Below are 17,688 nucleotides of genomic sequence, written 5' to 3'. Positions count from 1 at the left end.
GGATCAATTATGTGGAGAAGGCCCAACACAACAAGGAGCCTGCCCTCTGTGCCAAGTCCCCTGACTGCCACAAGCCACTGACCAATCACAGACCAGTAGCTACTTGCCACAGTGGCCGCTGGTACAGGCCTGAATATGATGACAGAGCCCAGACCAGGGACGTGAAGGCAGGATGGGGATTGTGGGGGGTGGGGGCGCGCAGGGGAAGTCACAGGGGGCAGCAAAGTTGCTTTCAGCAGCCCCAACATCACCCTCTATGTTATAAAATGTTTACAAATTGATCGATGTATGACCATTTAGCCACCTCAACTGATCTCATCTAAATCTAAAATGCTGTCTAGTTTATGTGGTGAGGAAAACAATTCGCAAATAAAAAGCATCACAACAATATGGCCTTTATAGAATTTAGAATATTATGCAGTGATTAATAGTCTCCTGTCCACACAGTAATAATCTGACTATCTGACACAACACTCAAAGCTCACAAGCTAATTGTTATGAAAGGTTGTTTATTGAATGTACATTGAAATACTTTACCTTAAGCAACTGTGCTATGTTAATAGTACTACTACACAGTATTAATGCTGAGAATAATATAAACATTGTACCCATTTAATGGACATGTACTACATGGGACCAGCCCAATCTAAGAAAAACATATTTTAATTGAAAATGCGCTCAGCTTTTAAGGAGATTCACTTGACCCATAGAATACCGAAATTGGTACCAGAGATTATGTTTGGTGTCAATTTATACAAATTCTTTAACTTATATATTGATCAAGGCACACGGATGGATTTATTTAGAACTGCAGCCAAGTTTCCCTTTTAGCTGACACTGTCATAACAAAAAACAAATACAATTAATTTGCAGCATTTCTGTAATGATGACTAAGTTGAAAATAAAATCTCGGTGGGGTGTTTTTACACAACAAGCTAAACCAAAGAGTCAAAACGTGTGATTATTCAGTAATGACTGTATGATCAGTGATCTCAGAGCCTTTAACCTGAACCAATGACAGAAGACAATGACAGCAGAGGTTTAATAATTCTGAAACAAAAAGGTTCAATAATTAGGAAAATTGCTGGTTCACATGGGTGATCTGCATTGCACAATTCAGGTACATTTTCCGCATGTTCGAGTCATAAAGACTGTGGAATACAGAGATATTGAAGCAATCGTTATTTTTGCTACACAGTAGAGTGAGGGGATGTAGGGGGTTTGTGTCAGTGTTTTCCTGCACAGCCAGTTCTCAATTTAAGGCAGCCTTTACAAGAAAGTGCAGAGCACAGGACACTCCACAAAGACAAGAAAGAGTGAAAATACATGCAGAGTGACCCGATCCTATCTTTGTATTTTTCCTATGGCCCACAACAGAACATTTTCACTGAAATCTCGAAGGATGGCACACACCTGCCTCTTGTGCAGGAGGATGAATAGCACCTTGCATAAAAATAAATGAGAACAGGGACCAAATAGTATAAACTTCCTTCAAAGTATGATAAAGCCTTTAATGTGGATGGTGTGTCCATTTGAATCTGCACTGGAATAAAACAAATCTGCCGTACCGTGTATAGAGGCACCAAGAAAGGAGCTGACCTTCTCAAGGGCAGTTAGGGATTCGTAAGAATGGCTGACTCTGTTAGTGATGTTCACATTCCAGGAACAAATAAAATTAAATCAATTGGTGGTGCACTCTAACTAGGTTTTACAGTTGCAAACAGGGGACTTTTTATTTAAATTGACTTTTGGTACATTTTTGTGCAAATACCCTGGAGCTGAACCTGTGTATGAAGCATGTAATTTCACAAAGCACTATCAGTTCGAGATTGTCACTGGATCCATGCTCATACAATGGAATTAAACTCCTAAAAGGTTGAAAATGTCAGTGCTATTTGCAACTTACAATTGTTCTGCGTGTTTTCATTTGAAAATATTTTAAAGGCACAATACTTAACAGGTCCTCCCACACAGCCCATTCCAACGGATCCACTCCCGGGAACAGTCAAAGTCACAGTGTGGTCGGAGGAGGAGGTCCACATATGCAAAACCAGATGAACAGGTAAATACGCGAAGACCTTGCCCTGTGCACTATGAGGTGTCAGCACAACTTGATGTCTGAGGCAAACTGCTTCTTAAGGCAACCCTGGTGCTTGAGGGTTCCCGAACCTTCTGCAACCTGGCTTGGTATTAAACAAACTGCCCTCTACCTTTGTTTCAACTCAGACAAATACTTGTGCATGTGTTATTTTTGATTATTTGGGCTGCACGGTCACCAGAAAAGCCAATATTTATTGCCCTTGAGCAGGAGAAAGCAGGTTTTAAAGGGTCTGTCGAGGGGATGAAAGAAACAGATGGACAGACGGTGTGGTTTAGGGTGAGAATTTAGAGAGGCTGCTTCCCCTTGTGGGGCATTCTAGAATGAGAAGTCATGGTTTTGGCATAAAGAGTGGCAGATTTAAAACAGAAATGAAGAGAAATTACTTCTCTCAAAGGATTGCAAATCTGGAATTTACTAGAGTCAAATAGCATGGAAACAGACCCTCGGTCCAACTCATCCATGCTAACCAAATTTCCCAAACTAAACTTGCCTGCATTTGGTCCATATCCCTCTAAACCTTTCCTATTCATATACCTATCTGGAACGCTGAATGAATTTAAGGAGGAGATAGATTTTTAATCAGTCTTGCATTGAAAGGTCACGTAGAGGAAGGTGCAGTTGAGGCTGAGATGAGATCAGCCAGGATTGTATTGAATGGCAGAAGGGATTGCCTACTACTGTCCCTAGTTCTTGTGTTCATACTTATACACGAGCATTAAATGATGCTGTGAGCATTGTATGGTGAGCAGTGAAATTGCAAAATGAAAAGAGCCTGCATTAACTTCCAATCCATAAAGGCCTAAAGTGAAATACAGGAGCTTGAAATAGAAGAATTTTTTCTCCATGCCATCAACAAAGGAAAAAAGGAAAGAAACTGAGGGATAATCCTATTACAGAACCCCATCACTGACTTTATTTGCCTCTTAGATATAAAATATTCTCAGCATTGCTTCATTAAGAAAATGCAATTGTTTGAGAAATACTTTCAACCATAAAAGCAACTGGAATTACTCAATTAAACGATTTTGTTACCATAAAGAAAATAAGAATGGTCTGCTGGAGCTGCACAATACATTGTCTAAACTAATGCCAATTGATGAAAAGTCCTTTCTAATCGAGGAGGGGAGAAAAAATACATTCACCCTTCAAGCAACACAATGGACACATCATATCGTTTGAATCTCAAAAACAATAGCTGGTGCCATTGTTTAAGCACTTCGCCAAAGAGGATGGATCAATATTAGAGGCAACATTGAGGGTTAAAGGGCTATAATAATATAGAACGGTGATTTAATGTAAAAAAAGAAGTGAGGTTGACAGCATTCATTCCCGTTTCTGTTAAATTAATCATAATGTCAGGCACGTGCGGGTGGACAGTTGACAATTTTTACTTCATGTAATAAAATATCCAAAGATGCTTCGTAGAAATGTTACTGAACTACATTTGACACTGGGCCAGATCAGAAGATGTTAGGGCAGATAACTAAAAAGCATGGTCATCAAGGTAGGTTTTAGACAGCATATTAAAAGAGGAAAGGAGGGTGGAGACAGAGAGGTTGAGAGGATTACAGAACTGAATGCCTTGACAGCTGAAAGCTCAAGAGGTCAGAAGGCACAGAAAATGGATGTCTCAGACAGTTTTAGAGTTGGAGGAACTTACAGAGATGAAGAACAACAAAAATCTGGAAGGTACTGTCTCAGTAACAATGCCAAATATAGTAGATTGTCATCCGGCTCCCCATTCATACATATTGAACAGCACAACTTGATTCAGAGATACAGATCAAACTCACTACACAAAGTTTAGGCTTGTTCTTTTCAGTTTGAGTATCATTTTAATGGAGTGATCAATCTTAAACTTTGCCAAACCACTTCTCCAACTCTGAAAAATCAACTCCTTAAACTCCTTAATTAAATCCTGTTCCTTCTCAGCTTTTAGTTATTGTTGGAGATTAAAACAAAAACTAAATTACTCTTTTCACGTTTTCTTTCTGTCCTTTCTTTTCCCTTTCTCACTGTTAGTTCAATTTTTATTTCCTTCCCTTTAATTTTCTTTCTGAAACAACATCAAATTCCAAACTTGTACTCTCTGATCAGATTCTTGTCCATTAACAATTCTTCAGTATGATTTGTTAAGGAGATATGCAGTTATTTGCCCTATTCCTACAGATCCCAGATCCTATGTAAAAAGTTTCATGCTGTTTCAACATTCCAATTGCTGCAATTTGTCATGCCCCAGTTTGGGGTAATGCAAACTTTCCAGTTTAAACAAGTCTAACAAGCATTGCTCCTGTGCCAGTAACAGTAAATTCTGCCCCTATAAAATACATCACAAATTATGAGCGTCTGAGACCATGGAAATGAAACAAAGAATCAAAGCTGTATTATGCAGAATGCATACTTAGTTAGATATTGCAGAGTTTACCTCAATTACCTCTGAGACAGAAATTGTTCATGATCAGTGAAAAGATCAAACAGCCATTCATGCTACATGCCACTTTGTATTTTACTGAGCAGGTGGTCAAAAATGCACTGAGTATGAAACAATTTCAATTCATTTCCAAGTGCACATGTCTAGCATGTAACCATTTTTTTTTGGACTTTGGCACCCATCATAATGAACATTTGGCTGAAGCCAACAATATATTGATTAAAGGCCTAGACCTGCAGAAGTACTGGTACACTTACTGAAGCATGCTTGAGTTTATTGTATCTCTTGTGCCTCGGATACTCAAGTTAATTCATTTGTATGCTTAACTAAGCTTTAACACCTTTTGCCATTCATGGGAAGTGGGCATCACTGGCTCAGCCAACATTTATTGCCCATCTCTAATTGCCCAGTGGGTTGGTAAGAGTCAACCACATTGCTGTGGGTCTGGAGCCGCAGGTAGACTGGACTAGGTAAAAGTGGCCAGATTTCCTTCCCTTAAAAAAATGGGTTTTATGATAATTGACATGATCATCATTAGCTAGCTTTTTATTGGATTCAAATTTCACCACCATGGTAGGATTTGAACCTATGTTCCCACATCACTAACCTGGTGTTCTCAATTACTAGTCCAGTGACCAGTAACTAGTCCAATGCCACCACCTCCTCAATTTTCTTCACATTTTTTCCTGAGGTCACCAATCCATCTTGGGGCATCAAATTGTCATGTTCTTGAATAAACCTAGCCAATGAGTATTGGTAAGCCATTCACCATGGCAACATTGCCGCTTTCTCTCACTCTTCCCTCATCCAACATCCACTCATTCGTACCACCATTCATATCCCCCAGGAGTCACTGGCCAGTGAACAAAAGTGAGATTCTTGACTAATCTCCCCATCCTGACTCAATGGCTGGTGATGTCAACTGTCCTGCTCTTTGTAGCCTATTGGCACACAAGGCAATTCTTTTTCCCATCAAGCTCAAGGACTTACCAAAGGAACAATTTTAACTTTTATATGACCTCATGCCATAAACCTTTTAAATGCAGAGGTGTAAGAAACAGTGGAAAGTTTTTAACCAGTGTTTAGCCTTTACAGTGCTTCATAGCCATTTCATAAGATTTAGTTGTGTTTTTTTTCTTTAAATCAGCCAGGAGTAAATAAACAGTCAACTTATTAACAACACAAACAAGGAACAAAAACAGAAGTTGCTGGAAAAGCTCAGCAGGTCTGGCAGCATCTGTGAATAAAAAATCAGAGTTAACATTTCAGGTCCGGTGACCCTTCCTCAGAATAGACACTTTATTAATTTGTAACTGGGATTATCGTTACAGTTAAAGTGCTTATCAATGGGCTATAGACACAATTTGGGAATATATGAAGAAATTTTATTTGCTCCTGGTTACTGGTGACCAAGACTGGGAACGATAACGTGGATTGGATTTCAGTCACTGTACTCAGAAGAGGAAGAATAAAGGACAGAAAAAAAAACACAGAAAAAGGAGGGAGGAAAAATAACAAAAATAATAACTGGCATTTCAATATTTTCATTCATAGTGCAGGAGTTCTCTCTGACAATTCTAAAGTAACTTCCTGAAAGCAGGACAACAGTGTGCTAGAATGAAAGAATCAGCAGACCAACCACTGACCAAATAACCTGGAGACTGCTAAATAATTCAAATAATAACACAAAAAAAAGGCTTTTTTCCTTTGCTTTTCCAGTATGGCTGCTTGGTATGACGATGTTGATTCAACGCTGCTTGAGTTTGCTCTCCCAAAACAACTGGCTCCTCAGCAGCAGCGTCTGCCTGATTGTACCTTATGCCTTCCAACTTTGAAAGCTCCGTTGCTATTGAGCTGAGAGGGATCCAAAGGTGGAATTTGTTGACCTGAAAGCAAAAAAAGCACAACAGGAACATTAATGATCGCTTGCAGAACAAAACAAAACAAAAAAATTCCCAGATTCTGGATTGACAGAATTGGCATATCAGTGATTCGTGTGTTCCAATACATTAAAATATCATAACATGTCTTTCCTCTTCACAGATGTTTCATACCCAATTAAATTAGGCTTTAGTTTAAAATCGGAAAGGCAGGAAAAAATTTTGGTGCACTGATGAAATGCTATGTGGTCTCGAACCCAAAAATTTCTGACTCAAAGTCACTGAGCTATGAGTTAGCACCTGGCCACATCTGGCTCACAGTGAGAACACTACAGCTGGCTCACTCAGTATTCACAGCCATGTTGCCCACTGCTCATCACCTCTCTGCTAAAGGAAACGTCTCGAATATTGATGTTGACAAAAACAATCAAAGAGGCAGTGGCTATCATTTTTCTGAATTTTCAGATTGTTGGTGGTGCCACAGGATTGCAGAATTGTCAACGTTATGCCCCTATTCAAAACAAAAGGGTGTAAGGCTAAGCCCAGCAATTGCAGACGCATCAACATAACTTTAGTGGTGGAGAAACAATAATTTGGAACTAATTAATGAGCATGTGGGCAAATACGGCCTTAATTAAGGAAAGTCAACAGGAGAAAATCATGGATAACTAACTTACTGGAGTTTTTTGAGGAGTTAATAGGGAGGATTGATCAGGGCAATGCTGCTGATGTGAAACATCACCTACATGGAGTTCCAAGAGGCATTTGATCCAGTGCCACAGCTTTGTGAGCAGAGTTGGTGCTCATAGAATAAAGGGAATAGGAACAAGGTGGATCAAAGTTGGCTGAGTGATGGAAAAAGAGTGGTGATTACTGGATAATTTTCAGGCTGGAGAAAGATTCATAGTGGAATTTTCTAGGATTTGTTATTGGGACCTTTCCCTTTTCTATCTATCTGTCTATGCATACACATATATAATTTATGTGTTTAGTGATTTAGACCTTAGTGTACAAAGTTCTCGCAATCATTGCAAACTGTGAGGAGCACAGTACATGATTTCAAAATGACATTGACAATTTGGTGAAGTGGTCAGAAAGGCAGTAGATGAATTCAAATTGGCAGAAGTATGAGGTGATATATTTTGGTAGAAAGAACATGACCAGACCATATGAAATGAAGAGTCCTCCTCTAAAGGGTGTGCAGGAGGAGAGAGGCACCTGAGTGTCGAAGTACATTCATCATTCGAAGTGGCACAATAGGTGAAGAGAGTAGTTAATAAAGCATACAGTTTCCTAGAAACAGGAAGTGCCAGAGAAACTCAGCAAGTCTCACAGAGAGAAACAGAATTAACAATCCAGTCAAATGTGATTTCTTCAGAATTGGAAGAGGCTGGAAAAGTGGTGGGTTTTAAGCATAAGAAAAAGGGGAAGAGGAAGTCGAAGAAATGGTAAAAGGTGCCTTCAAACAAAAGGTGAAGGTAGTTGATGGTAGTAAGGAAGAGACACAGAGGAGGAGATGTGAATAGTACATGTTATAAACAGCAGAAAATAAGTCAACTCAGCTGAGAGTAAATCCGTGCTAATAAGACACTGGGGATGTCATCAGATCATGAACTCTGTCGTCCATTTGATATTCTCACCCAGGCCCCTCCCCCTCTCCATGTTTTTATGTTTTTACTCTTAGTAGAGCTGACCTATTTTCTGCTGATAAAAAAAAGTGGATGTTGGAAACCTGAAACGAAAACAGAAATTGCTGGAAAATCTCAGTAGGTCTGGCAGCGCCTGTAGAGAGAAATCAATAACAATAGGTGGAGATAGAGCCCAAAGGGACAGAAAAACAGTTGGACAGACAAAGGAGTGAATAAAGACAGCCTAGGAGAATCAATAGCTACTAATGGAGATTATTAGTTATTGACAATGGGTTGTGTATTGTAGCAGCCCATGTAATTACATGGGCTATTTTCTGTGGAGTTTCTTCAGCACATGCTGTTTATATTTTGAAATTCTGCATTTGACTAAGCTTTATTAATAGGGGCATAGCGTGCAAAAGCAAGGAAGTTCTGCTGAAACTGTGTAAGTCTTGTTAGACTTCAGCTGAAAATAACGTAGTTTTGAGAGCTAGATTTCAAGAAGGATGTCAACATATTCAAGGGAATGCATAAGAGAATGTGAGTGGTGTGAAATTTTGATTATGAAGATAGATTGGAGATGTTAATACTGTTTTCCTTGGAGGAGAGAAGGCCAGGAAGAGATATAATAGGAATTTTCAAAATCGTGAAGGGTCTGGAAAGAGTAGGTAGGAAGAAATTGGTCTGACTTGTAAAAGGATTGAGAAGAAAAAGGGCACAGGTTTAAAGTGATTCCCAAAAGATACAAATATGATGTGAGAAAAACCTCTTTCACACAGCGAGTAGGTAGGGTCTGGAAATGCACTGCCTGGGAGTGTGGTGGAGGCATTCAAAACGACATTTCGTGATTATTTGAATAAAACTAATGTGCAGGGTTTTTGGGAAAATACAGGAGATTAGCATGACCTTATTTCAAGCAGGAATTGGATATAGCACTTAGGGCTTAAGAGATCAAAGGATATGGGAGAAAAGTGGGATACTGAGTTGGATGATCATATTGAAGGGCCAAATGGCCTACTCCCGCTCCTGTTTTCTACATCTGTAATGCTTATATAGAGAGCCAGTGCAGACATGATGGGCTGAATAACCTCCTTTTACACCATAATAATTCTGCGGTTCCATGAGTTGGGATAAAATTAGTCTTGGCTCTGAAAGCATGCCTGATCAAACAGCCAACTGAAACTTTTACTGACTCCTCAAATGCTGTTTACTTAAGCACAACATGGAGAGGAAATTGGCTGACAAAACCCCCTCAGAGCACAATGCAGCACTGTGGTCTTTCAGAGCTTAATGGTCTCTTTACAGAAATTAATAATCAGGACAGCTCTCTCTTCAGTTCTCCCCTATGTGTAAGCTTGTACTCTATGGAGCAAAATTACGCAATTGGTCTGCATTGCAGTGAAGTTTGCAGTGTGTTAGACTGCCAGGTGATTCCCCTGGCTTGCGTCCTTTTCTCTTCACAGTGCAGCAAACTGTTGTTGGAAAATCCCATGGAAGGGAGAATGTTTTAATCCATGGAGCTGAAAACTGAACCTGATAAAAACATCCCTGCACATTTGGTACTTTCCCATGAGGTAAAGCAAATCTTTCACCTTTGAACGCTCAAGTGCACTTTAAAGAAACATAAAAGGATCTAATATCATTGCTGTAATAAGGGAAGCAATCATGAGATTAAAAAGGCTGAAAGCTATCTCAACAAAATCCTATGTTATGATTCTGATTCTGTGTACAATGAATGGTGCAGACTCATTCTGTTTCATCTCCACATCTGGTTTTTTCCTACGTACAAGCAAAAGCTTTAATTAATCTCCTAAATCACGAATAGTCAACAACCATAAGGCATATTCCCATTTTCTTTTGCAACAAAGCCCCCAAACAAATGTTCATTACTTCCCTTAGGATGTCAGGATTGACATCCAGATATAAATATTGAGAACAAGCCAGACCAGTCAAATCTTGCCTCTGATTAAATGCACAATTGTATTGTGAATGAATGATGGTTAATTCTGCCCCTAACGTATCCCTCAAATGCTGATAGAATAGGCAGCATCTGACCAGCTATGTCATAGATCATAGAAAATTGAAACAAGGCATATCTATCCCACTGTCTCAAATAATAAGATTCTTGAGAAACTGAGTCTGTTCTTGACAGTACTAAGGGATATAATTAATTCATATTGACAGTACTTTCACCATGCTTTCTACATGCAGCATGTAGTTTTTAACCATATTATTGCCTCCTTTCAACCAATCTTTCTACACTCTTTCCATGCTACACTATAAGCTCATGCCTTAACCAAAATGACAGCAGAGCCCCAATCCCAGAAATTCCACCCCAAATCCCAGCATCCACCATTTAACCAAAGGAGGTGAAACAGGGAAAAATTTTAACTTTCAAATATAAAAGTGCAACTGCCCAAGAGCAAAAGCCTTCAAATAGATGCCACTTTCATAAGGTGCATGTCTAAATCCCAACTCAAGGGCTTTTGGCACTTGAGCAAAATAGCTAAAATTCCCAGAGCAATTTGGAGCAGTTCAGATACCCATTTAGGGAAAGGTTAAATACCCCTTTGTGATTGTTAAAAGTAAACATGAATATAGGTAAAACATGTTTGAGCTCAATAGAACTACCAAAGCACCTAAGTCCACAATCTCTGTTTTTTCAATAAAGAAATGCAGTTGAAAAATGCTTGCGATCTCAGTCACTGTTTGTTAATATAATGCTCAAGGTTAACATTGCGCAATTAGTGCTCCATGACTGATTCCACAACCCGTCATTTTCACAGTGGTAGTTCTATAAGTCCACGGTTTGATTGACAGCTTCAAGTGGTTAGCTCATTTGGCTGGACAGCTGGCTTGCGATTAAGAGTGATGCATGGGTCTAACCAACTGCATGGATTTAATTCTGGGTTACTAAGAAGGACTGTCCTCTCAACACCATGCTGACTGAAATAAAGCATTCTTAGAAAATGTGCATGTGGAATGTCTCATTCCTTCAAATTGTAATTATTGTCAGAGATTTTAAAAAATTTAACATGTAATTTTTAAAAATCTTAATTCATCTTTTTTACCACCCTTGTAATCAATTATTTCTTTCCCTATTTGTAGTTTATTTTCTCTGCCAGATTGGAGATTGCATTAGGTATTTTACTTTACAATCCCTGGTTCTGATATTCACTTCGCGATAGTGATTCTTCAATCCAATTGGCTATGAAGATACAGTTGCTTTCCCAATTTAGAGATACTATTTAGAGGGCGCTCAGGGATTTTGCTTCCCAATTTACACCAAGTTCTACCAGTCCATCTCAAGTCTTTGGGCAAGTTCAAATGTCATTTTCAATGTCAAGAGCAAAATCCAGCCCAAAGACCACTTGCAAGCATACAAGTGTAGTAGTGAAGGATATTCCCTGCAGGATGTATATGTGATAACATTATTCCTGTGTGAACTTCAAATGTAAAGTGATGATGGACTGCAGAAGCATCACAGCAGACCTTAATTCTGTTCTCACCCAATTTTCACAGACCTGAGCGTATATTGCTGGATTCTGATCAGGATTAGGAAAACAAAGTGTTTTTTTACGTCTTCAATTAAAATATTCAAAGGGCGACTATAACATCATTTCTCATTATCTGGCTGGGATTAGGAATATCAGATGACACAGTAGTGCATAATGTTGAATGCAAAGGCCTCTTACTTTTCTGTTGATGGTGTTTAAATTATTTCATCCATGCCACAATTATATCTGTGATCCAGTATAAAGGCACAATCTTCAGTGATATCAATTAAGAGACAGTTTAAGTTTGTTTCTTCATCATTAATAGTAAATCTGTTTTCACGCTTATAACGAAACAACTCAGGCAGCGTGGAGTAAAGTTCACAGGAACGTTGGCAAACAATTTAATCCATCAACAGAACCTACTGGATTGTGCAAACAGCACATCTGCCTTCCAATATGCATTGCCTGGGGATGATTGCTTACTGTCAGCAAAATTCGACCACAGGCCAACTGGTCAAACCGCAAAAAAACCTTCACCTAGCTGATAACAGAAAGACAAATTCAACAACAATTGGTGAAATAATAATTTCACTACACAGCAACTGCCATGCATACTAAAATCACATTGGAAATTACAATTCAAAATAATTTAAATCAGTGTTTACAGACAAGCAACATCGTAAATGCATTGCAAACAGTTCAGACAAGGTTTACCCAAACAATATCTAGAATGGGCAGTTTGTCTCACCAGGACAGGTTGGATTGTCCAGGCTTCTACCTATTGGAGTTTAGAAGAGTAAGAGACATATTGTTTGGACCATATAACATCCTGCGGGTTAGATATGCAGAGGTTGTTTCCTCTTATGGGAGAATCTAGAATTAGGAGTCTCTATTTCAAATTCAGAAATAGATAAGGTGAATGCTGTTCTCTCAGAAGGTCATGAGTCTTTGGAATTCTCTTCCTGAAAAGGCAATGAGATCAGAGTCCTTGTACCTTTTTTAAAGCAGAGGAAGATAGATTCTTGTTAAGCAAATGGATTTGAGAATCAGATCAGCCACAATCTTATTAAATAATGGGGCAGGCTTGAGGGGCCCCAGGCCTATCCCTGCTCCTTGGTTGCATATTTGTATCGACAAGGCACAAGTCAGGAATTCTCTTCACTTTAATGCAGCCCCAATAAATTGAACATCATTCAGGAGAAAGCTGCCCACATGATTGGCACTCTATCCACTACCTTCAACCTTTATTACTTTCACCCAATGATATCCAGTAGCAATGTGCACCACCCACAAGATGGACTGAAGGAACTCACCCAGGTTCCTTCAACAGCACCTTCTAAACCCGTGACCTTTAGAATGACGAGGGTGTGGATACATGGAAGCACTACCGCCTGTACGTTCCCCTCCAAGCCACACACCATTCTGACTTGGCAATAAATCACCGTTCCTTCAGCATCGCAAGGTCCATATCCTGGAACTCTGTTCCGAACAGCACTGTAGATGTGCATATCCTTCTTGGGCTGCAGCAGGTCGGGAAGATGGCTCATGACCATCCAAGACAATTAGGGACGGACAATTAAGCCTGGCCTCACCAGCAATATGCCCCATCTCAACAGCAAATGAGAAATGGCCAACTCCCATGAACTCAGCCAGAGATGGGACACTAAGTTATACTCACCATCATGCACACAAACTATAGGCAAGCATTGGCTGAAAATGTTCTGGCATTTCAAGATTTCTTTAAAAAAATTCAGTCAAGCCATGCAAGTGTCTCAAGCAAGTCAACATTCTGCTTGCCCCTGAGGTGGTAAAACACTGCAGTCTTACAGTCTCAGTGCTCCTGCAGCTGAAGTTCATTTGGTAGCTCCACTGTCTTTGAGTTATGGGCTCCATGTGGAAGGGCTTTAGGACCCTGGAGCAAATGTGTGATGATGTCACTGAGCTAGCTCCACTGGATATAAATAGCACAGTGTAGGAGTACTTAATTGGGAGCAAAGAGTGAAGCACACACAGGTAATGACCTTTCAATAATGTATTATTGTATCAATCTTTAATTTGCAATAAACTGAGTTCTAAAGAAGCCTATAAATGAAGACAGTTCTTAAACTTGCCGTCTCATCTACCAGTCTGTCTTGAACGCAAACTATTAGGTGTGGACATAAAACCGCAGGACAATGGAGGTTCAAGTCCCCCTTTCAGAATTGAGCACAGCAATCTAGTGGAAAGACAATGTTGGATGGCACAAGGTACTACCTGTCCGACGACATATTAACCTAAAGCTGTGCCAGTTTTCTCAGTGGATGTTAACATTCACACCATAAATCGTGATATATTATGCATTCTGAAATATAAGACTTTTTTTTCAACTAAAGGGCCATGCTTTTGCATATAGTCAGTATAAGTGTTGAGCCCCATGACAATGGTATACTTCCTTTAGCAATCAGCCCGTTCACACCACAAATCCATGTTTAACTGACCAGAACTTTAGAACTGGATGCAGGGAACCAAGCAGGCACCATATGCTATGTTGTGAAGACAAAGCAGAGTTTGAGGCACTCACACTTTTTGCATCTGATACAGATGACATTTCAAAATGGCGACCACTTACAGCTACACCTCGGTTAAGTTTTATGCTCGGCATATTAGTCAACCATATTTATGGAGGGATTTGACATCTGTGCTATTTAAAAGAAGAACAGGGAGATTATTCCTGGTCTTCTGACTAACACTTATCCCTCAAGCAATATCATAGAAACTGATTTTCTGATGTTTGTCACTTCACTGCGCATAAATTAATATTTTAAAATTCATTTGCAGGAAATGGACAACATTGATCGGGCCAGCATTTATTGCCTATCCCTAATTTCCTTTGAGAAAGTGGTGGTGAGCTGCCTTTTTGAACCGCTGCAGTCTGTGTGCTGTAGGTAGAGCCGCAATGCCCTTAGTTGGAAGGGGAGCGAGGTGGGGGTGGTGGTCCAGGATTTTGATCCATGACAGCGAAGGAACAGTGATATATTTCCACATCAGGATGGTGAGTGGCTTGGAGGGGAACTTGCAGGTGTGGTGCTCCTATGTGTTCGCTACCCTCGTCCTGCTAAATGGAAGTAGTTGAGGGATTGGAAGGTGCTGTTTAAGGAACATTTCTGAATTTCTATAATGCATCTTGTAGACAGTACACACTGCTGCTATTGAGCGTCAGTGTGAAGTGACCGAATGTTTGTGCACATGTTGCCAATCAAGCGGGCTGCTTCATCCTGGATGGTGTCGAGCTTCTTGAGTGTTGTTGGGGCTGCACCCATCCAGGCAAGTGGGGAGTATTCCATCACGCTCCTGACTTGTGCCTTCGCGGAGTCAGGAAGTGAGTTACTCGCTGCAGCATTCCTAGCCTCTGACCTGCTTTTGCAGCCACAGTACTTATATGGCTGGGTCCAGTTCAGCTTCTGGTAAATGGTAACCACCCCTCCCCAGATGTTGAAATTGGAGGTTTCTATGATGGTGATGCCACTGAATGTTAAGACATGACAGTTAGATCCTCTCTTGTTGGAAATGGAACAAATGTTACTTGACACTTGTCAGTCCAATCCTGGAGATTGTCCAAATGTTATTGTATCAGAGATAGTAGGAACTGCAGATGCTGGAGAATCTGAGATAACAAGGTGTAGAGCTGGATGAACACAGCAGGTCAAGCAGCATCACAGGAGCAGGAACATTTCTGATGAAGGGTCTAGGCCCGAAACGTCAGCTTTCCTGCTCCTGTGATGCTGCTTGGCCTGCTGTGTTCATCCAGTTCTACACCTTGTTATCTCAAATTTTATTGTATTTGCTTTGCATAGAATCGTAGAATCCCCACAGTGCAGAAAGAGACCATTTGGCCCATCAAGTTTGCACCGGCCCACCAAAGAGCATCCCATCCAGCCCCAGGCCTCCCACACTATCCGCGTAACACTGCATTTCCCACAGCTAATCCATCTAGCCTGCACATTCCTGGACAGCACTGGGTATTTTTGGATGGCCAATCCAACTGCACATTTTTGGACTGTGGGAGGAAAACAGAGCACTGATGAAGACCCAAGCAGACACAGGAAGAACGTGCAGAGTCCACACAAACAGCCACCCGAGGCTGGAATTGAACCCGGGTCCCTGGCACGGTGAGGCAGCAGTGCTAACCATTGTCCCACTGTGCTGCTTATGTACTGCTTCAGTATCTGGAGGTGTTGTGAATGGTGCTGAACATTGTGCAATCTTCAATGAACATCCCCACTTCAGACCTTGTGATGCAGGGAAGGTCATTGATGAGGCAGCTGAAGATATTTGGGTCTGGGACACCATCTTGGGGAACTCCTACAGAGATGTCCTGGACCTGAGTAGACCAGCCTCCAACAATCACATCTTCCATTGTGCCAGGCCTGACTGCTGCATTTGCTATCATACAATTGACTGCATTTCAAAAGTCATCTTCTGCAAACCCTTGCGTTGATACTGATTCTCTCTTGCAGATGGGCTGGATTGAAATGGTGTTGGTTGGAGTTTGATAGATGGTTTGTGAGCTCTATCTTAGTATTCCAGGCTTTCCCACATCGAGGACATCAGGCTGTTGGTCAGCTGAGATGGGAGCAGAGAGCCCTCTCTTTCTAGTTCTGACACATCTTCTCTCTGTGAACAGGCTCCCTGGTGTAACGCTGAGTTTCAACCAGGCATTCTGGTACCACTTGCTGCCCATCTCAGCTGCTGTGAGATGGTCATGGTCTCTGCATAAGGCATATGTATCTTGGAGGATTGTTTAAGTACTGATTGGCAGTAAAGCTCTTTGGAATAGGAAATCTGACTGTAGCTGTACAAGGTTTCATGTGAAACCACATCTGGACTGCAATGAGCAGTTTTGGTCCCCTTATTGAAGGAGAGATATGATTTCATTGGAGGCAGTTCAGAGTAGGCTCACTAGGACAATCCCCGATATGGAAGGATGATTTTATGAGCAAAGGCTAAACTGGGTAAGGTAACTGCTGAATCACAGGAGAGTCTAAAACCAGAGGCAGAGTCTCAAAATTAAGGGGTGCCAATTTAAGACTAAGATGAGAAGGAATTTCTTCTCTTAGAGGGTTGTGAGTCTTTGGGAATCCACAGAGAACTGTGGGGGCAGAATCCTTGTGTGTATTTAAGACTGAGATAGATAGATTCTTGATTAGCAGGGGAATCCAAGGTTATGGAAACAGTGTAGGAACATGGGTATGTGGAATATTGGTTGAGTCATGATCATATTGAGTGGTGGAGTAGGCTCGAAGAGCAGATCCCAATAAAATGGGTTGCTTTGTCCTGGGCGGTATTCTTGAGTGTTGTTGGAGGTGCAGTATTCCCACTCTTGTTCCTGTTCCTTATGGTCTGATGGGATGTCCCGAGGTCATGAAAGGTTCCAAATCAGTGTAAACCTTTCTCTTTACAGAATTACTCGGACCCTTCTGTTCTGAAGAAGGGTTACTGGATCCAAAACCTTAACTCTGCTTTCTCTCCACAGATACTGCCAGACCTGCTGAGTTTTTCCAACAATTTCTGTTTTGGTTTCAATTTCCAGCATCCGCATTTCTTTGTTTTGTTTTGAGTGAGCAGGAATTTGGACCAAGTGATGGTGAAGGAACAGCATTACATTTCTCAGACAGGATTTTTTTTTTCTATTCATTTTGTGGGATGTGGGTGTCGCTGGCTGGCCAGCATTTCTTGCCCATCCCTAGCTGCCCTTGAGATGGTGGTGGTGAGCTGCCTCTTGAACTGCTGCATTCCTCCTGCTGTGGGTTGACCCACAAAGCTATTAGGGAGGAAATTCCTGGATTTTGACCCAGCGACAGTGAAGGAACAGCGATATATTTCCAAGTCAGGATGGTGAGTGACTTGGAAAGGAAATTGGAGGTGTTGTCCTTGTCCTTGTAGATGGAAGTGGTTGTGGATTTGGAAGGTGCTGTCTGAGGATCTTTGGTGAATTTCTGCAGTGCATCTTGTAGATAGTACATACTGCTACTACTGAGTGTCGGTGGTGGAGGGAGTGAATGCTTGTGGGTGTAGTGCCAATCAAGGGGGCTGCTTTGTCCTGGATGGTGTCAAGCTTCTTGGGTGTTGTTGGGGCTGCACTCCTCCAGGCAAGTGGGGAACATTCCATCAC

General features: G+C 40.9%; 1 protein-coding gene across 1 annotated transcript in view; it reads right to left on the bottom strand.

Annotated features, from left to right (window-relative positions):
* Positions 1-492: 492 nt before the first annotated feature.
* rab31 (RAB31, member RAS oncogene family) overlaps positions 493-17,688 on the bottom strand; it is an 86,611-nt gene continuing 69,415 nt past the window's right edge. The window contains exon 7 of the mRNA XM_048595831.1: positions 493-6,418. Within this exon, the coding sequence (XP_048451788.1) occupies positions 6,321-6,418 (98 nt within the window). The 3' untranslated portion in view covers positions 493-6,320. The remainder of the gene's footprint in view (positions 6,419-17,688) is intronic.

The sequence above is a fragment of the Rhincodon typus genome, chromosome 4 (assembly GCF_021869965.1).
Source record: "Rhincodon typus isolate 14 chromosome 4, sRhiTyp1.1, whole genome shotgun sequence".
NCBI lineage: Eukaryota > Metazoa > Chordata > Chondrichthyes > Orectolobiformes > Rhincodontidae > Rhincodon > Rhincodon typus.
This window is presented reverse-complemented; position numbering and strand designations above follow the sequence as displayed.